Source organism: Ochotona princeps, chromosome 27 (assembly GCF_030435755.1).
Source record: "Ochotona princeps isolate mOchPri1 chromosome 27, mOchPri1.hap1, whole genome shotgun sequence".
NCBI lineage: Eukaryota > Metazoa > Chordata > Mammalia > Lagomorpha > Ochotonidae > Ochotona > Ochotona princeps.
Window position 1 is genome coordinate 1,909,125 of NC_080858.1, and position 20,879 is coordinate 1,930,003.

The 20,879-nt window shown below is 47.1% G+C and overlaps 1 protein-coding gene across 4 annotated transcripts in view; it reads right to left on the reverse strand.

Annotated features, from left to right (window-relative positions):
- MICAL3 (microtubule associated monooxygenase, calponin and LIM domain containing 3) overlaps window positions 1-20,879 on the reverse strand; it is a 188,192-nt gene that overhangs the window by 85,091 nt on the left and 82,222 nt on the right. For all 4 annotated transcript variants that reach the window (XM_058656153.1, XM_058656151.1, XM_058656150.1 and 1 more), the window contains exons 3-13: window positions 16,903-17,241; window positions 15,198-15,405; window positions 12,946-13,062; window positions 12,461-12,562; window positions 11,853-12,008; window positions 10,248-10,348; window positions 7,427-7,684; window positions 7,015-7,130; window positions 4,442-4,568; window positions 3,514-3,610; window positions 1,279-1,426 (exon numbers count right to left, since the gene is read on the reverse strand). In XM_058656153.1, coding sequence (XP_058512136.1) covers window positions 1,279-1,426; window positions 3,514-3,610; window positions 4,442-4,568; window positions 7,015-7,130; window positions 7,427-7,684; window positions 10,248-10,348; window positions 11,853-12,008; window positions 12,461-12,562; window positions 12,946-13,062; window positions 15,198-15,405; window positions 16,903-17,166 — 1,694 coding nt within the window. In that variant the 5' untranslated portion in view covers window positions 17,167-17,241. The remainder of the gene's footprint in view (window positions 1-1,278; window positions 1,427-3,513; window positions 3,611-4,441; window positions 4,569-7,014; window positions 7,131-7,426; window positions 7,685-10,247; window positions 10,349-11,852; window positions 12,009-12,460; window positions 12,563-12,945; window positions 13,063-15,197; window positions 15,406-16,902; window positions 17,242-20,879) is intronic.

The window sequence follows — 20,879 nt, forward strand, 5'->3', positions numbered from 1 at the left end:
GATAAGCCAAGGACAGGAGCTTGGAGATCTCTTACCTTTCTCCAAGCAAATCAGAATCCCCACTGAGCAAGGCTGTGTTTTTTTTGTTTGTTTGCTTGTTTGTTTGTTTTAAACAAGCTATTGCCTCATTCGCTTGTGACTATTACTGTAATAACAAGTGAGTCATTCAGAATTCTTTAGGCAATCATTACAACACAACAAACAAAATTGGGCCCTTAAGTGAGAAAGAAGATAGGCAGCCAAAGTAATTCAACATGTTCTACTCCAGTTTCTGTATCTTTCTGTTTGGGTTCCATGGTAACGAATGCCTGCAGGGGCATTCTGAGTGTGCTGGTTACTACAGCCAACAGGAGGTCATCCCAGGGACCCGACTCTGCAGACAGGTGATAAAGAATGGCCAAAAGGAGATGTCACTGGTACAGGTGGGTAATATTACACAAGCTTCCTGAGCTTGACAAAGTATGTTTGCAAGAAAAAGCAATTTCAAAACAAAGAAAAAATGCCAATAAACCATCATAAACCACGGGCATAAGCACTGCCTTCGTCTTCTTGGTAGTGACATATTTATCTGCAGTGGGCCAAATGTTCCAGGTACGCCTTCCTCACAGCAAAAGCATTTCAGAGGTAGCGAGGTGAAATGAAGAGTTCAACCAGGGGTTAAGAAACCAGTTTTCTCTTGTCTGAAGTTAACAGGACTAAGTGGGCAGTAAAACCAGTCTTTTGACCTTATGAATGTTATGATTTAAAAAACTTGGCTGCTGGGTCCGGTGCGGTGGCTTAGAGGCTAAAGTTCTCACCTTGAACGCGCCGGGATCCCATATGGGAGCAGGTTCTAATCCCAGAAGTCCTGCTCCCATCCAGCTCCCTGCTTGAGGCCTGGGAAAGCAATTGAGGATGGCCCAAAGCCTTGAGACCTGCACCCACGTGGTGAACCGGAAGAAGCTCCTGGCTCCTGGCTTTGGATCAGCTCAACTCCGGCCATTGCGGCCACTTGGGGAGTGAATAAGCCGATGGAAGATCTTCTTCTCTGTCTTTCCTCCTCTCTGTATACCTGACTTTCCAATAAAAATAAAATAAAATCTTTAATAAAAAAAAAAAACTTGGCTGCTAATTCCTGGGTTTGATCTATATAATGCTTGACATGTACATGTCAAGCTATAATGTAACCTCTGGACCAAGTATTCCACTAGGTATCTCTTTCTAGAAAAAGGAGAGAGCAGGGAGCTATGAGATCCTTGGGGGATACAAAATAAAACACAAAGCTTGTTCACAACTTACATCAGGTCAGGGCGGAACCTATGGATAATGGCACAGAGGGCCAAGCCACTCTTCCATGACATGGTGAGATCTGTCACGTTGACCCCGGCATAGCCATCCGTTTGCCTTTGGCACCAACCCAACAGTTTGCTTGAACGGGCTACAGACTCTGAAACAACAATAGTGTATTATTTCTGGGAGTACGGTCACCTGGTCGGTGAACACATGCAGCTTGAGAAGTGACTGAATGGAGGGTGGGGATTAAACAATCATTATTCTTTCTTAAAAGGAAGCAGTAGGCAATGAGGAATAAGGTTAGTTAATGGTATCACTGGGGTAGAACTTTAGCTAGATAAGAAACTACCCATTTGTCCAGATTCGGAGGCCAGTGTCCATCCCCCAACAGGCTGCTCTTCAGGGTGATCTGGACCTGTTCACGCTGAGCCCGGTGCCCCTGAGGGCACTGCCTGGCACTGAAAGGAGTATGAGCACCACCCCTGAGCTGCTACCTTCAGTGGCCATCACAGTTCTAGGAGTTTCCTGGAAAGGCATTTGGCATGTGGCTGAGTAAGCCTTGGCCTTGCAAAATAACACTGGCGAGATGAAATTAGAATGGCTCCATTCTAACCACTTCAGGCTAGAAGCAAACACAACTTTGCACTTACAAATTGCCAAATGGGGAAACTCTTCAGGGCTGTAATGACAAGGCCAAGGACCCTGGAACGAGTATGACTCCCTGTTACAAGTGGTTACAAGTTACCACTTCTGGAAAAACTGAGTGGGCAAACAAACTTCCAAGTTTTTCTGTTCATTGATACATCTTCTAAAATCCAAACAGCTTTCCCCAAATGGCTTTCTCTTATTGGCATCACAAGAGTTCCGGTATGGGGGCATTTGAGAGAATCTGTGAACTTCTATTCACGACTGAGCAAGTCTGTTCCCTTAACCCAAGATGCCCGAAAAGCATTCAGCTTGTACTCGGTCCAGCTAAAATAGCTTCATCTGGGTCTTTCACGGGGAAAATGTATTTTGAATCTGCATAGAGAAGTACTCTCGGTACCAGCCCTTGACTCAGAGAGCAACTTTGTTCAGATGCTTCCTGAATCTGTCCATCCGGGCAACTTCCATCTTTCAGGCTCTGAGATCACAGTGACCAGGGACATGGTCTCTGTTTCAAAGGGGGACAGGGGTGGCTCAGCTGAGAAGACAGAGATGCTCCCAACTGCCCATGGCTCCTCACACCCATCCTCACAGCCACAGCAAATCCAACTCAAAATGTCCAAGCAGAATTCAGACTATCTCACCGCCTCTATTGCCTTATTTGGACTGGTGCAGCTTCAGCCAAAGATCTGTCTCTTGCCTCAAAGGACATTCAACGTCAACTCCCTACAGAATGCAGCTTCTCAATACTCTCTCTCACATAACCATTAGTGGCAGTGACAAAGTGGCTGGCAGCAGAATGAACACACTACACGTGTCACGCAATCTTCGTATTCTATGGGAGGCAGGCATGCCTGCTATCCTTTCCCAGACAAGGGGAACAGAGTTCAGTGATGCCCAATGAGCTGCTGAGGGCTACACACCTTACAGGTGCCCAGGCCAGGAGTGGGACCCGGCTGCAGCTCACCCCAAACTCCAAGCTCCTACAGCTACGCTCTCCTGCCTGCATCCCTTCCCATCCCAGGACCAGAGCCAGACTTAGGCCTTTCCAAGCTGCAAGGCATTCCTAACTAGTCCCTGCTTCTGGTATTTCCTTCTGTGGTCTGTCTTACGTGGAGCTGACCGAGGGTACTCATTGTCACTAGCCCCTCGTAGCAATCTGCAGAGTCCCTCATCCTACACAAAGCATGGAATGGTGTTTTTCTTCACTGTACTCTGGCAATGTCATAGGGCCCACTTATGCCACCACTGCTCCATAAAATCTTTCCCTAGACCTTAGTATATATGTCCTTCTATCTTGTCCTCCTCCCATCTCTAGATCTGTATGCATGCGTAAGTTGTTTCCATAGTCTCAGCTTTTGCTGGGACCAGTCCAGGGCACTCTGAAGGAGGTTCAATGGAATCCCTGGTTCTAACCCACAGGGTGCCAGCATCACTCTCCCACATCATAATAAATGTCCTTAGGGCAACACCAGCCCTGAGACGTCCTGTCGCTGTGCCCTTCAGTTGTGCACAACTGTAACAGCCTGACGTGGGTGAGGACAGGTTTCTCTGAGTAGGCTTCCAGTACTGAACACGGTGATCAGCACAACTCACCATTTCGAGTCAACTTTGGGGTGGTTCGGGAATTCACCAGGTTCTCCATTTCCAGATGAATATCTTTCATTTCTCCAGTGTTATACAAATGGCGTACCTGGCAGGAAATTGGAAAGATGGCAGATAAACATCAAAAGGCCAGAAGGACTGAAGTGAAAGGCTGAGGAAGCAAGCTGGGTGGAGGTGAGCAGAGATTACGAGGAAGGCCTTTAACTTCCATGTGGACAGAGGTGGTGACCCGGCCGCGCGGGCCCTCTGCTGGGCACCGCAGCCCACCAACAGCTGCTCTGATGGCCTCCCGAGGAACTCAACTACAAACGCCTATGGAAGACCTAGCCTTTCCTTTAGGTAGGGGAAGGATAAAATTAATATTCATTTATCAAAGAGGCTGATGTGCAACCACTTTCACACTCTCGGGATCATTCCTGTGAAATGAATGACTACAAGATGTCATTCTCAATGCGGTCATGAGGCTTTAGCAGTTCTGAGAATTCACTAGTATAAAAACAGAGTAATCATCATCATCATAGCTTAGTTTGAGACAGGGTTCTTTTTTTTTTTTTTTTAAATCTTTTAAAGTTCTTCCAAGTACCCTTAGCACTATCTTCATTTTCCAGGTTCAAAAAAAAAAAAAAAAATTGAAGTTTTGAAAAACAGAAACACAGGCTCCTGGGTTGTAGTGTTGTTGCAGCAACATCAGAGGAAAGCCATGCCTCTTGAGTGCCCAGTGTGTGCTAGTAGGTACGGTATGTAGCTTGAAACAGGAGCTCAGCCCTACGCCTGCTGGTTTGGACATGGCTAAATCACCACTGACAGTGTGTCTTTGGTTGGGATTTGCACGCAACACGGCTGCACACAGTTCAGTACACCAGAGTTCTGATCCGTCACGAGAACGGGTCCATGAGTCGGAACACCAGAAGGTTCTTACCTGGCTTGGCCGAAGGAAGTTGACGTTAATGTTGGGGTACCTAGTCAGAGGATCGATGCTGTATTTGCTGAAGTTTTTGCTCACATTCTCCGGGGTGGTCTGAGGCAGCAGTCTGTAGATACTCTCCCTGCAACAACACACAGTGCTCTATTTAGTCAGGACACCAGCGAGCACAAGATACATCATCTTCTCCCCTCGGGTAACGCATCTGCGCTTTGACCACACACCAGATCCTCTGAAGTCTATGACAGATCCCCATCCTTGAGCTGTCTCCTCACTTCGGTTCCTTCTTCCGGCACCCAGCACCTTGGCAATCCCACAAGCATTGGGCTGGCTAAACACCAAGCAGAACAGCAGGCAATGACAGATGCCTAACTCGGAAAGACAACTGCCGTACTCTTGTTTTTATTTCTTCAGGAAGTCCAATATTTAATTTCGAAAAATATTACAGATGGAGAAAGGTTGGCATGGTTCTGCACTGGGTAAAGCCACTGATTGGAACTGCTACATCCAGATGTAAGCACCAGTCTGGGCCCTAGGTGCTGGGACGGGCAGGGCCTGGGAAGGCCTAAGTGGGAGCCAGGGTTGTGGGCGCTGTTTCATGTCTTGTCAGCTCCACCTCCACCCAGCTCCATGCTCATTTGGCCTGGAAAAGCCAGCAGAGGGTAGCCCAAGTGTCTGGGCCCCTGCCACCCATGTCAGAGACCCACAGGAAGTGCCTGTCTGCTGGCTTAGGCCTGGTCCAATCCTGGCAAGCACAGCCATCCGGGGAGTGAACGAGTAAGTGGAATCTTTCTTTCTCTCTATCTCTTCCTTTCGTTCTATAACTCTGATTTCCAACATAAATAAAGAACTCCTTTGTTTAAAGAAAAAATTAACTAACAACAACAAAACAGATGGCTCAAGTGCTTGAGCGCCTGCTACCTGACGGTTACCACGGTAACTGGAGGAGGGCAGAGTTTGTTTCCAACCAAACCCGGGATTCTGGTGGGCCCCTCAGGCTGTGTAACCACCGTTGCACCAAAGAAGGGCACAAACCCATATACCCCCCATCAAATAAGGGCCGAGGAGACCCCCATTTTGGCTTCCATGTCTTGGGGAGTTTAAAAGGCCCCTGCACGTTTCTTCCACACTCTTCTTCCTCTGTAGCACCTTCCTTCACATTGATCTGCCACAGCGAAGGGAAGCCCATGACCGTGGTTGCCCAAAATAAAGGCCATCCAAACTTTTCATATCTGTTTGGCTGAGTTATTCTTTCCCTGGTGGCTGGTGAATTTAACACTACCCATTCAGGGAGACCTGTGGATGGAGTTCCTGGCTCCTGGCTTCAGCCTGAGGGAGTAGTGAAGCAAGGATCTGTCTCCACCTCTCTGCTTTTCTTTTTTTGAAAAGGATAATCAAATTAAAGATTAATAAAGAACCTGTCATGAAATTTATCCAGAATGTTTTAGGTAACATATCAGTAAATCCTAGGATTTTAATGTGATTTTTAAAAACCTACTTCAAGGGCCCAGTGTGGCAGCCTACTGGCTAAGGTCCTTGAATTGCAGGTGTCAGGATCCTATGTGGGTATTAGTTCCTGTCCTGGCTGCCACACTTCTTGTCCAGCTCCCTGTTTGTGGCCTGGAAAAGCAGTAGAGCCTTGGGATCCTGTACTCACGTGGGAGACCTGGAAGAAGCTCCTGGCTCCTGGCTTCGGGTTGGCTCAGCTCTGGCCATCGTGGGGAGTGGACCAGCGGATGGAGGATCTTTCTTAGTTTCTCCTTATCCACAGGTCTGACTTCCCCCCCCCAAAAAATTAATGAGTCTTTAAAATAAAACTAGAAAACCTACTTCAAAATATCTGATGCTCAGGGGTTTGAGAAAGACAAGAAATCTGGTGTTTTCCATTGAATGAAGTCACTTTCAAAACTGAAATTCTGCTTCAAAATTCTCTTCTTTCATTTGTATCAGTCTTTCTGGTTTAAGGACAAGAGGATCTAGTTTATTGTTTCGAAATACTTGCTCCTATTGCTGTCCTTAAGGAATTGATATCTTTGTTTGATATATACAATGACTCAGATGCCACTTCCAACCTAATTTGGGAAAGGATAAGAGCGGGCAGATTAGATAACCCCCGAGGTTTCTACCAGTTTACAAGATCTTATCTTTCCTTTCCTCTCTTAAATGTTTGTAATGAAGAAAGGACAAGGGGGTGGTTCTGTGGCATAGCCAGTAAAGCTGCTGCTTGCCGTGCTGGCATCCCATATGGGCACTGGTCCGAGACCCAGGTGCTCCAGTGTCAATCTAGCTCCCTGCTAATGTGACGGTAACAACAGCAGTTGATAGTCCAATCCTTGGCCCTTATGCACGCGTGTGGGAGACATGGAAGAAACTCCTGGGTCATGCCTGCTGGTCAGCCCAGCAATGGCTGCTATGATCATTTAGGGAGTGAACAAGCAGATAGAAGATCTCGCTCTCTCTTTTCTCTCTCTCTGTGGCTGTAACACTATCTTCAAATAAATATATCTCTTCAAAAAAAAAGATGAAAGTGAGAAGAGAAGGGACTTTTGCTCTCAGTCACTTCCTGTTACCTTTCCGCCAGGACCTCCAAGGGGCTTGTTCCTAGAGACCAACTTCGTACCATCCAGGCAGAGTCCATAGCAGCCAGAAAGCCTCGGGCTATTCCTGTTCCCATTGGCCAAAAGGGCTAGGAAGAAGACAGAAAACAAAGAATTAATATGAATTACCTTTTAAGAGAGAAAACAAAACTAACCTAAGGAACAAAGTAACAGCATTCTGTTTACAGTACTGCTTTGGGGAAGCCAGAAAAGCCACAGGGCTCCCACTGCACCTGGCCAATCGGGGTTCCCAGTGGCCTGTCACCTGGCCTGCAGGCACGGGGCCGCTCCTGTGGGTCCCTCCATGACGGGGACCCCTCTGACTCCAGTCCTCTCACACCTGGCCAATGCACCACCACCCGGTGCTGGCACCCTACCCACTCACCTCCAAGAGGCTGTCCCCAACCAGGGCCACCAGCAGCTGGTGTCCGTTGTGCTCCCGTACCAAGGCAGCATTCTCGGAGGCATACATGCAAGTGAAGTCAAACATGGCCACGTCGGGCTGCCCGTAGTGATTGATGGCGAAATCCAGGGACGGCAGCTGCTGCTGGGTGGAGAAGTCTGCCGCCTCTCTGGCGTAGTTCAGCAGAGCCTCTTGGTCCACGTTCTCCCGGGACAGCAACAGCTCTGTGTCGGCGTAGTCCTGTCTCCAGAGAGGGAAGAGGCTCAAGATGGAACAGCCTGGGCGGGATTATGCTGCACATCTCAGACAGAATCTCGTCTCAGTGTTTCCCTTCCCAAAGGTGGTTTCACCCAAGCCTAATCTTTGACACAAGTGACCAAGGGAAGTGAAGGTAGGGACTGTTTCTAAGGCAGCACAGGCTTTTCTCCCAAACACCTGCTCCTGGGTTTTCCACACGCTTGGAGCAAGGCACACTGCCCTGATCCCACTGGATCTTCCCCAAGGAGTTTTTACAGATCGTAATACAGTAATTTAGATGATGGCATCTTATAAGCTGAAAAAAGCTTGTTCTCTTCCACAGTATCTTCTGGTTAGCAAACAGCTTATGGTACCTGGGGCTACGGGCAACATTCAGTCATGTACAACCTGTCGCCCACAAAGGAAGAGCTCAAAGCTTTGGAGCCAAAAGATGTGGAGGCAGGAGCAATGGCGTTCCAGGAGGTGGAGGAAAAACTTGCACCGGTAGTATTCAAAATAATGCAGGAGGCTTTCCGAGGCGTTATGGAATGCCCATCTCTGACATCTCCCAAGCAATGGCAGTACGTTCCACATCCTGAGTTTCCTTATCAAGTTCACAGAAAATGCGTATCGTGAAGAAACTATGCATGGATTTCTAAACTGTTTTGCATGAAAAAAAAATGTATTGTTCACTCCATTTTCCCAAGAACTTTTTGAAGAAGCCTCCCAAAGGAATGCAAAAACCTGTTTTCTGTCTTAAAGGTGCCTGTCACACCGGGTCAAGTTCTTTCTTCTCCCCAAGGAGGATCTGTGGTTTCTGAGTGCCCCTCATGGCACTCCGAGCTACCACTACAAGATGTTCAACACCAAGCACAAACACTCAGGCAGGTTGGGGGAAAATAATGTTTGTTCAGCAAGGAGTGAGTAGCTACAATGGGTTTAGTAGTTAGACGCACACACAGAGGATACAACCCTTGCCTTCCACAGAAATAAATACAAAGGAAAAGCAAACCAGGTCTTGGTATCCCGGGCTCCTCCCATTTCATTTCAACTGAAAGCATGGTTCTGCCTAGAAGGTTGAGTCAAGTTTTCAGGGCCGTTTCTTACTTATGGGAAAATAACAGCCCCAGATAATCAATGAATTCGTCTTGTGACGCATGCAAGCCAAGAAGCCTTGCTTCTGCATTGGGCAGAATGGTTGCCTCTCTGCGCGCATACAGGACCTCTATGTGAGATACAGAAACACGGGTCCTGGGCACAAGGCGGCTCTGTGCTACAGGCACGTGCTCAGCAGCTCGCTCACCACTCTGCTCTCAGATAAGGCAACACTGTGATTCACATTCGCATGACCCGACTCAGGCCCAGTGTGCGGAGACAAGGACTCTCTGACATGCAGACACGAGCCTGGTGGGAACCGTCGCGGTCTAAATCAGGTCATCTGCTGGGACAAGGACATCGTTCTTGTCCCGGGGGGGACAGTAATTCTTGTGTTCAGACCGATGCAACCTAATAAGAAATTCTCCTTAACAAACTCTGCCCCGGGATTCTGACATCACATTCCTATTTCAAGACACACATCGTAGAAAAAAGGCTGAGCTGGACCTGATACGCGTGCACGGGAAGTCTTTCTTGTTTGGTTACTTAAAAAAAAAAAATGGCCTAAATGTATGTTGACTAAGTCCACACTGCCTGGACCTCTGCTCATCTTTGTCATGTTAAAACCAATACTGTCAGGCTCCCATAAAAACCAGTCACTTCTTAGATAACACCTTTCCTCTACCCCCGATCCGTCTACCTGTTCTATCTACCACCTCCATGCCAAAAGATGACCTAGTAACCAACCAACCACCCATCCTATACAGAATCCGCTAAGATCAAAAACTAAACGACCTGCCAGCACATTGAATATTTATGTGAGGGAAGAGAATTAAGACTTGCTTTGGCGCAATGCAATGGCTGTGTTATGAAAACAACATTGGCTGTGTGCACACAGCTGTTAAAGCCAGATGATAGGCACGTGAATTGATTGCTTTCTTTTGGCTTATACTCGCAATTTTCCACAAAATATTTTTTTTTCCTTAAGATTTATGTATTTATTTATTTTTCATTGGAAAGGCAGATTTACGGAGAGAATAATCTTCCATTCACTGGTTCGCTCCCAAAATGGCCACAACTCTCAGAGCCGAGCCGACTGGAAGCCGCAAGCTCCTTGGGTCTCCCAGGTGGGTGCAGAAGCCCAAGGACTTCTGTCAATTTTTGCTGCTGTTTCGGGTGAAGCGCAGGGAGCTGGACCGGAGTGGAGCCGTCGGGACATGAACTGGCACCCATATGGGATGTTGGTAGTGCAAGGTGGCGGATTAGTCTTTTGAGCCACTAAGCTGGCCCCGATACAATATTTTTTTAAAGTTAAACTGAAGACCTCAGGGATTCTGTTCCCAGGTAATATCTCCAATCAATGCTCAATTCCATTCCATTAAAAATTCATCTAAAAATAAAAACTCCTTTTTCTTGGTGATCATGATAACCAGCTAGTAAGAAAGAGGTTTGAAAGAAATCCATTGCTCACATGCAAGATGACGCCTTTGTCCAATAAGCTCTGCTTCTTGGCTGTCATTACAAAATAATGCGTGTCATCTTTGTAGTACACGATGTTCTCCAAGTCAATACCTGCGACCAAAGAGCAGACAGAACACACGTGAAGGTCGGCTGAGGGCAGAGCAGAGGGCGGCCAGGGAGGCTGTGCAGGGCTGCTCTACCGAGATGAGGCCTGTAACTGAGGGCGGCCAGGGAGACTGCAGGGCCGCTCTACCGAGACGAGGCCTGTAACTGAGGGCGGCCAGGGAGGCTGTACAGGGCTGCTCTACCGAGACGAGGCCTGTAACTGAGGGCGGCCAGGGAGACTACAGGGCCGCTCTACCGAGACAAGGCCTGTAAGGCTCCAGCTAGAAAAGATACCCCAAGCCCAGACTCCAACCTACTGCACACTTGTTAGCGACAAATAGGGATTGGGTGCTTCTGTTTGTATTGTTCTAGAATTTGTCCACCACCCTCATTTATCCTAAACAATGACTGATGGGAAATATGAATCAAAGAATGTGGTGGGCATGTGACTTATTGGTTGAGATGACACACAGGATGTCGGCCTCCGACATCAGAGTGCCAGTTTAAGTAGCAGCAATTCTCACTGTTCCAGCTTCCTGCTAAAGCACACGCTGGGAGGCAGGGGATGATGGTTCAAGCACCTGGAGCCCTGCTACCCAGATGGAACACCTAGACTGAGTTCTCACCTTCTGGATTTGTCCTGGCTTAACCCTGGTGTTACAGGCATTTGGGGCGTGAACGACACCCCAATGAAGGTTGTTTGCCTCTTTCCTCTGCCTTTCAGACAAAAATAAATAACGCCAAAATTTTAAAAATGGAAGATATATAAAAATGACCGAAACCAAACAAAAATGACCAAAAAAAAAAAAAAAAAAAAAAAAAAAAAAAAAAGAAAAGTATGTATGTGCATGGAGGAGGGGGCCGTTAATGCAGGAAAAGAAAAATTCAAGGAGACAGGGAGATATATTTCGTCACAGAAAAATATCTATTAATATACTAAAAACCTATCATGGAACAATCTCATTCTGACATAGCACATGGCTTGCTTTCAGTCTAAACTGCTGCTCAGAAAGACTGCATACTTAATATCCAACGTTGGGTTCTCCACAAAACCAAGAACCACGAATCCGCAGCCTGTACACCGAGTTCCCTGACTTAGTGCTCTAGCAGAGTTAGAGGTCAGAGGAGCACGGGTGGAAGGCAGAATGCGCACTTTCAAATACACCAGTCCACAAGGACAGGACCCAGAGCTGCCTGTCCCTGTGGGGCCTGGGAATACCAGGCAGGCCCAGGGACATGGGAAGCATGAGCTATGAACACAGACTGGGAGCGGGGAATAAAAGAACAGAGAGGAGACTGCACAGCAACGTCCCTGGACTCCTCTGGATGCGAACTATTTCTCAGTGACTGGAGTGTCTGGGCTTTGTCTCCTTAATCGATTTGTTTTAAAATATTAAATATTGCCTTCTACAAGTCTTTCCCAGCTTCTATTCACCATTTAGAACCCAGAGAGAGAGAGAGTCATCGGGGCTTATCGAGATTTCTTCTGCTTGGCAGTTTCTATACCAACCTGTAGCTTCCCTCAGTTCCTGGAAAAACTTCTGGTTGAATATAAAAGCCACACCACTGATCTCTTCCACTTTGGCTTCCGCTGTCGTGTTTCGGTTAATAAAATTTGCAGTAATGGCAATGGCCAGTTTGCCACGAAATTCTTTCCGACGAAATCCTGGGAGAAAAGAAATTTCCAGAGGTGGTCGTGGTTTGCTCGAGGGAGATGTGTTGAGCGGGCGACAGTGTGGAAACAGAATAAATGCAAACAGTTGAGGTGAGCTCTTCTCCATCTGAAAATAAGGTGTTTCTCTAGCTAACTGTATAACCAAAATTGACTGACCTTTGCAAAAAAACCAGGTAAGCATGTTGTTGAGGGGGAGGGGAAATGGAATCCTTACTAAAATGGAGATTAAAATCCTGCAACGTCACCACTAAAAATAAGGCTCATCTCCTGTAACACGTGACCCACGGACCAGGTGTCAAGGTGGGACCTGCCATTGATTAGATTATGGAGTACACATGCAGATCCTTGGGAGTGCAGACAGACGACAACACAACTCACGCCAGGGGCAGGAAGGACATGCTTACACTTGTTGATGAACCAGGCGAGCTACCCTAGACCAGTACCTTCCAAGGTGTTTCTGCGGCCATCCCCGCCGATGATCACTTCAAATTCATACTCTGATACAGGATGGGTTTTGGGGTGCACCAGTGCCCTCCAACCTATCCCTGTGGATCAAAGGCAAGGTCTTTGTCACATTGACACATCCATACCCAGACATACCGAGCACATAAAAGTTCGAGCCCCAAACACCATGCGTAAAAGCGTGGGGTTCAAACCACAGAGAGCAAGAGGCCTTGAAGAGGGCTCAAAAAGCAATCGCTCTACCACAGAACTTCCCATAGTATAGTGACGGAAGTGTAATTACTACGTCAACTGTTTCCTCATGAAGCCAAAGGTCTGTGAAAGCCCAGGCTACGCCAACGGAAAAGGCCTTGAACTAAATTCTGAAAAGGCCTTAGAGATTCATCTAGTCTTCTCCCTTGAGCTCATTGTTTCTCACCAACTGATGCTGTCTGGACATCTCCTTCATCTGTCTAATCCAACTTACGTTCATTTTCTTGATCCTCAGGTGGTTGTAGGAGTCCTTGGAATTCCACATTGACATGTATTTCAATTCCTAGGATCAAGGCTACTTTCAAGAGTATCAGCTGGAGCTGACGGATGCCTGGGTGAAAACAAAGATTATGTAAATGGCACGCAAAGGGAAAGTACACTGGGAGGACAGCAGCCAGCAACAGTTCTCGCTCATGGTCCATCCATCCACTTGTGTTCAGTTTCTTCAGATTTCCAAATCCTTTTGCAGTAGGAGGTATTTTCCAAGACAGGTTCCACAACCTTTTTCTTCCCTTCCTAACAGCTCTTCTAGAGAGAAGGCAATTGTACTTTTTTTTTTTTTAAAGATTTATTCATTTTATTACAAAGTCAGATATACAGAGAGGAGAGACAGAGAGGAAGATCTTCCATCCGATGATTCACTCCCCAAGTGAGCCGCAACGGGCCGGTGCGTGCCGATCCGAAGCCAAGAACCTGGAACCTCTTCCGGGTCTCCCACGCGGGTGCAGGGTCCCAAAGCTTTGGGCCGTCCTCGACTGCTTTCCCAGGCCACAAGCAGGGAGCTGGATGGGAAGTGGAGCTGCCGGGATTAGAACCGGCGCCCATATGGGATCCCGGGGCGTTCAAGGCGAGGACTTTAGCCGCTAGGCCACGCCGCTGGGCCCCTGGCAATTGTACTTTTTTAGGTTAGGTGACAACATGGGATTGTGGGCAACAGGAAACTCTGCTTGCCGTTCTCTCCTTCCCGTTCCTAGCAGCATCTACGATCTTGATAGGATGCAACAGTCACCACAAGAGGTGGATGATGAGTATGTGTGGTTTGATGCAGGGTTGCTGTACTGCTTCGGAGATGTCCACAGTGCCTCTGTTTCATCCTCTGACCTCGTTGGTCTCCACACGCCCATTTGAGATGAGGAACGGAACATCACAGTTCAGCTCTACCCTCTCACCACTTGGTCCACAGTTATAGACTAAGGTTCAGAGTTACTGAACATCTTGATCATTGTCACAGTGCTCTTCAGTCACTGGGTGCTGCTCGGTGACAGACAACACTGCCACAACAGGTACTCAGAGACAAAAATCTAGTCCCTGATCTAAGACCCTCTCAGTCCGGGTAAATCCTGCTACAACAAAGGCAGGAAAAACAAATCCACTGAATTTATGATCCTTGGTCTTTCAAGACCACACACACCTCCAGCCTGTAACTGACTGCTAATAGCGCATGCAGATCCTCCTCTGGCTCATCTTGGTGATTTTTTTCCCAGCTTACCACAACTACCACCCTTCTGAGTCCCACTCCCAAGATGCAGAAAAGCCTGTGCTATCCCTTGTTTTTTTCAGAGTTTGAAGATGCTTTGCCAACGGGAGCCCAACAGGCAGGCAGAGTGCCTTCTCCTCCAGCAGGATGTAAGGGCTGTCAGCCAGAGCCTGACCAACAGACACAGTAGCTCCACTGAAAGGTCCAGGGGTTGATCGTGGTTACAGGACACATCTGGAGGAGACCAGCACAAAGCTTCCTTGATAAGGCTTGCTTGGAATCATTCATGATAATCAATAAAAAACAAAATGCAGATCCTGCTTGAAAAGCTTTTTAGATAGATAAGTCACTTAGAGCCACAAAAATAGTATCATTGATTACATTAACTTGAATTCATCCCATGGGATCTCAGAAAAGCACAGGTCCAGGATGAGTTTCAAGATTTCAACGGTTATTCCAAGAGTTATTCGGCTATAGACTTTATGAGAGTTGCCCAATCAAAGAAATTCTACTATTGGCCTGCCATTCAAGATCAAGCTACACTGTGCTTCTTTAAGTGAGGCTCACCAGGCCCTACAACCCCAAAGTACTGTTCTTTATTGGGACATGCATATCAGTTCACATTACAGAAAGCCTGGTGCATGGGTTCTTCTTTACTGAACTACAAACAGCACCAAAGAGTTGAGGCCCAAATTGGTCATGTTCCCCAAAGCATGGCTTCAGTATCTGCCCCCTACATTGATAGTACTCAGGAAGAGTCCAAGAGTTAACTTAGAAATCCATGGGTCAAATTCTTCATTTGTAGATAACACTCCTAGATTCCAGACCTATTGCACGGCAGCCATTCTGATTCCAAGCAGAGTGTGTTGACTGTAAGGCAAGATTCTATAAGCTCCAACTGGGCTGTCCATTATGAATTCCATAGACAGGTGACTCAACAAATGTGTGGGTTAAGGTTGGAATCCTACTAGAGAGCTGGTTATACTTACTGATGTGGTCAATGGCTCCAGCACAGAACTTGCCATAGAACTTCTTGGCACCCAGACCTCGTAGATCATGTATGGTGAATGGCCAAAGATGCAAGACATTGTTGCGAGAAAAGGCATCCCGTTTCTCGATAACGACCACCTTGGCTCCTAATAAGGATAAATCAATGGCCGTCCGGAGACCACAGGGGCCAGCTCCAATGATGAGACACTGAAAAACAACTTCTTGTTTAGGGCAATGGCAGCATTTTCTGAGAATCACTTCTAGAGAAGGTTCACGATCTCACAACCACTATTCCCTAAAATCCCAATGGGCTAATTTCCCGCTACCATGAAATCTCCAAACCTATGGGGCCACAGCAGCTCACCCACAATGTCTTGAATGAAGATTTAGTGACGGTGTAGAGAAGGACCTGAAAGTTCAGTGGTGAACATAAAAGAAGTACATGGCCGCTCTGGACAGCCTGTAACACCTACAGCTCTATGACATATTTAAGTGGCTCATCTTTTCAATGAACGACATAAAAATCAAGTCTAATCCTCCATCAGTAAAAGAGAGTATGGGGAAGACTTCTAAGAAGACTCAGATACTAACTGCACATAACCTCAGACTCCTAAAAGGGTCTACCCTTTTTAGGGGTGGGGAGTGGGGACAGGGGAGACTTTCAAATGCCAAAGATTTATGTGTTAGAAATAATTCAAAAATCACCAATCCCAGACTGAACGTCCAGGAAAACAATTTGGTTGGACACTAAATTGGATTGTATGTATAGGAATAAATACGCAAGGTTCTGGCTCTGTATGACTTCTGTTCTCAAAAGAAGTCTGATTTTCACTCATGCGAAAGTCATGCCTCCGTATTTCCTGAATTGTGTTGATAAATATCCACACCTCAATGGGGTGGGTCTCCAGGTATCCTTACAGAGCAAATGAAGGAGCTTGAAAAGATAGAATAAGTTACATCTGAAAATTTCTGTGTCTGCTAACTTTTTCCAAACTTCTCAGAAAAAGTGTTCTCGTTAAGGAGAGAAGCAGGAAACGTACCTTTCCATCTCTTTAAACCTATCCCCACAAAGGTGAGTGTGTGTGCCAGGGCTTTGTCCAAATCTCATGGAAAATTTCTTCCTGTATGTTCTGAAAATAGTCATGGAACTATTCTGTTCAAGAGGCCCTTGCTTACCAATACAGACATTTGCAATATAGACGTGAAGTGGTCTCAAGCTTGTGGCAAATCTTCAAGTTGGCAAATACAATAACTGACCAGGTAATGGGAATGGAACAATTACTTCGTTACGCTGACATGCCAGGAACCATGAAGCCATGTTCATAGGATGCTAACAGGGCCTGGCTACTTCCCTGCTAAGTGACACCAGTATCCTAACAATGTGAGACTCAACATGGAGTATAATAAAATAAAACATTGTTAACTACTTGATTTCAGGGTTGTTTTTTAAATAGTTGAAGCTTTAAATGTTAGTATGTAAAAATAGGAAGTATGCCTGGACTAAAACTTGGTTCATGGAAGTTAAATGAACATAGATAATGGATTCACAAAGTTTTGACAGGGTATAAGCTTAATGTCCTATGTTACGTGGTTGCTAGACTCTGCCTGACTCTCCCCCAGTAATCTCTACTTAACTCACTCTTTAGCATCTGGTTAAAGTCTCCCATCAGTGATGCCAGGGCCAATGAGCTGCCAAACACTTACCTTGGTGTTAGTACACGCTTTTCCCTTTTTGTAGTCTTTGTGACTGCCCCGTTTGTCCAGCTTTGCCCAGAGGGCTTTGGCTTTCCAATAGTTCAGCTTGGACTTGAGCCTGTGATAGAAGGAGCGATAGTCCTTGGGCTTCAGTTCCAGATGGTCACAGAGCTCTTGGAAGGCCCTGAGAGTTCCCTTGCACGTGGTGGCCTGGACAAACCGGTCAAAGAGGACATGAGCTTGGTTCATGGTCTCATGCTTCCTCTCCTCCATGCTTCCCCACTCTCAGCACCCGCCCGCAGAGGGGGCGGGTGACGGTATCAGTCCACCTGACCGTGTCACGTTAATCTAACAAAAAGAAAGAAAAAGAGGTGATCAGCATTTCTGGACCTCCACATCCATTCTCAGAAGACAGACTTTCTCTAAGTAGAGTTCCCAAGGCTGCCATTCATTGCGTTGACAAATGCTCACTGAAGGACGCCAGGCCCAGTCTAGACTGGGGAAGGAAAGATGAGTAAGGCAGTTCTTATTTTCAAAGATCTTACAGTGGGTAAGGCCGTAAGCCAAAGAATAAAATGTACTCAACCCAGTGCCACTGGAGAAACGGGGAAAAGGGATTTGGGGAATTCGCAGGAATAGCACCTAAACAGCAAGAGGGCAGGATTCTCAATTTAATCTTCCAGGACAAGTGACAGAGAGACAGAGAAGTGGTAGATATGGAAAAGAAGCAAAAACACACAGCCCTATGACTGAGTCACACAGACCAAGGTAAAAAGAGTAATGTTCAGGCTTCCACTTAGTAAATGGTGATGGGGCCAAAAGATGAGAACTAGGGGCCCTCTTCTGTGAGGGTGGGACAGTGAGTTCCCCTTCCTGCCTACTACATATGAGCTCCCTTGGTGGAGGTGTTTACCGAGTCCTCTGGTGTGACTGTGAAGTTCATGGGGAGGGCTAGGGACACAGACTCAGAGTTGACAGTTAATGTTGAACCTATAAACGTAGATAATACAAGGGGAGCTGTGGGGACAGAAAAGCCACGGGCTTAAGCTCAAAGCTGTAAGAGGCGGGCAGAGGAAAATGAGCCTTCTAAAACGATTAGGAGGAACAGCACAGGGTGGCCTGAGAACCAAAGGGCAGTCCAAGAAAACAGAGGGCCCAGAAGTGTAAAAGTCAGCAGGTATCTAAGGGACTCAAAAAGCCATGAGTATGATACACATGTTAGAGCAGGAAGATTGATTAGCCAGGCCGTTTCATCCACAGTTATATTTCACAGACCTGAGATGGTGCCTTCACCTCCCACTTATCACAGGTGTCCATGCACCTGCCCTCCTGGATGCCTGTTGCCTAAAAATGGGAGACGCCATGCCAGGTGCTCCATTATCCGTGCACCCCCTGGGGTCTGTTTCACTGTTTTTGGTGACACATTTTATTCATCATTATTTTAGTCATTCAGAGCCAGTATCGGGAGGTTGGAGGCCAAGGATCAAAGACTAAAACTAATCCACAGGAATGAGAACAGGGCAGGGCCACATGTACGACCCTGGCTCTGAGCCCACACATGCCAGACCCTGGATAAATCCCTTTGCCCCGTGAGGCTTTGACCTGCTTGTGTGAGGTGAGGCAGTCAGACTGATGACGTCTCTTTTCCCGTTCTACAGTTCTTGGGGTGCAGTGTGTCACTGGATCCTCTGACTAGGTGCTCCTCACCGCCCATGTACCACTAGTGTGAAAAGCATGACTTGACTGGAACTTGAAGATTTACTCTGAAAGGTGGCGGGGAGGGGAGGGGCGGTGAGATGGAAACAGTGAGCTATTGTGGGCTGTGTTCCAGAAGGCTACAGGAGCAAGAAGCTGACCAGTTATCTGGGACACCAAGCTGCAGACACCAGGTTGAGAATGAGCTGGAAGAGGCTCAGGGTTCTGTCATGAAGCCCTTACTATATGTAAGTCTTGACAACAGGATCTGCACCCCTTGCCCCTGAGGAGCAGAAAAAAGACTCTGCCTCCTTCCAAACCTCATGGAGAAATGGCCAGGTTATACCAGGTCAAAGGGAGACTGTCTTAGGTTTCACTATGGCAACTACTGAATGAATACAAGGAAAGCAGCAGAGGATGGTCTAAAGCCTTGGGACCATGCCCCTGCTTGGGAGACAAGGAAGAAATTCTTAGCTCCTAGCTTCAGATTAACTCAACTGCAGCCATGGCGGCCATTTGGGAAGAGAATCCATAGACTGAAGATCTTTCTCTTTCTCCTCTCCATAAATCTCATCTGCTTTTCCAATAAAAATAATAATAAATAAATCTTCAAAAAAAAAGAAATCCAGCCCTTTTCTTATAAGCCAAAGCTGATCTCAGAAACCACAGACAGCCAGAAGATAGTCTGAAAGGGTAGAAAAAAACAAAATGCAATTATCCGAAGGCAGAAGAAACCACAGACAGGAACCAACCAATGAACAGAAACTAAGAGCCAGAGTACTGAGTTTGCCTCTCACTTTCTTTGGAGGGCTTTCTGCAACTTTGCTTGGAACTTGACAGGCAGGTGGCCTTGTGAACCTACCTGCATTCATGGCCGAAATGTCACAAGAATCACAATGTTTGGCAATCTTTAAGCTTATCTGGTCTGATCTTTGCCTACCTCACTGTGACGTAGACACGCTTTTACCTCTTGTTGGGATTCAGGGCACTTCGGATCACAATATCCCTGCCAAAATCAACACCCTAAGGCCCCCAAATACCTCTTTGTAAACATTTTACACTTTGTAAATGCCCATCTTACACTGACCTCTCCCCACAAAAATTTGTCTTGGGCATCTATTTCCTTAGAATTCTGTCCTTCAGGCCTGGGGCGGTAGCCTACTGGCTAAAGTTCTTGCTTGCACATGCCAGGATCCCATATGGGCACTGGCTCATGTCCCAGCAGCCCCACTTTCCATCCAGTTCCCTGCTTGTTGCCTGGGAAACCAGTCAAGGATGGCTCAAGGCCTTGGGACCCTGCACCCATCTAGGAGATCCAGAAGAAGTTCCTGGCTTCTGGCTTCGGATTGGTTCAGCTCCAGCCATTGCGGCCACTTAGGGAGGACGGAGGATCTTCCTCTCTGTCTCTCCTCCTGTCTATAGATCTGGCTTGCCAATAAAAAAAAAAGATAAATAAATCTTTAAAAAAGAAAAAGAATTCTGTCCTTCTGTTGATTTTGGGCTTGCGTGTGAAATAAACATTTGTGCCCTCATTAATAACTGCTCTGATCTTTTGCTGATTGGAAACACTTTCCAACCAAGAGGTGCTACCCACAGTTCCTGGAGAGTGGCAGAGCGCCTACAAGTAGCAGGTGCCCAGGTTTCAGGGCAGCAATGACAACAGATGAACAGAAGCCAGCTAGTTCCTAGAACAATGGGACATGCACCCAAGGTAAGGCTACACAAGATGAACTCCCCTGGGCGGCCTCACTTTTCCACCTTTGCAAGACAACTCAGTGTGACTGTTATTCCGTGGCTGCGCTGGGACTGTCTCAGTTTGCAAGGGGACTTAGCCAACATGTTGATTCACTCCCCACAACCAGGAAGAACAGCAGTCCAACGGCCATTCCTGTCCCCACCCCCATTTCCCTTGTCCCTGAAGGTCAAAGCCAGACCATGCTCCCTCTGGCTGCGCTGGGATCACCCCCTCTGCACTGCTCATTACAGTATCCTGGGAAAACGGACACTCAGAATCACAGGAACCTACAGACCAGGAAGCCTAGCCAAAATGTGCCAGGAAGGCCGGCAATGGAAAAGCCGCGGTGCAGCAGGCAGGGGTAAGGGAAGTGAGAGGCTTGAGCAGGGGAGAGGAAGAGCAGGTTTCCAGGGCACCCGACGATGCCCTGAATGTCTTGTCTCGCGGCAGCTGACCGGTGACTCAGGAGCTTTGTGCAGACCTCAGCTGCAGAGGCACATGCCTGCGAGCCAGCCTGTGAGGTGCACGCAGGAACAGAGTTCATGTTTCTATTTAC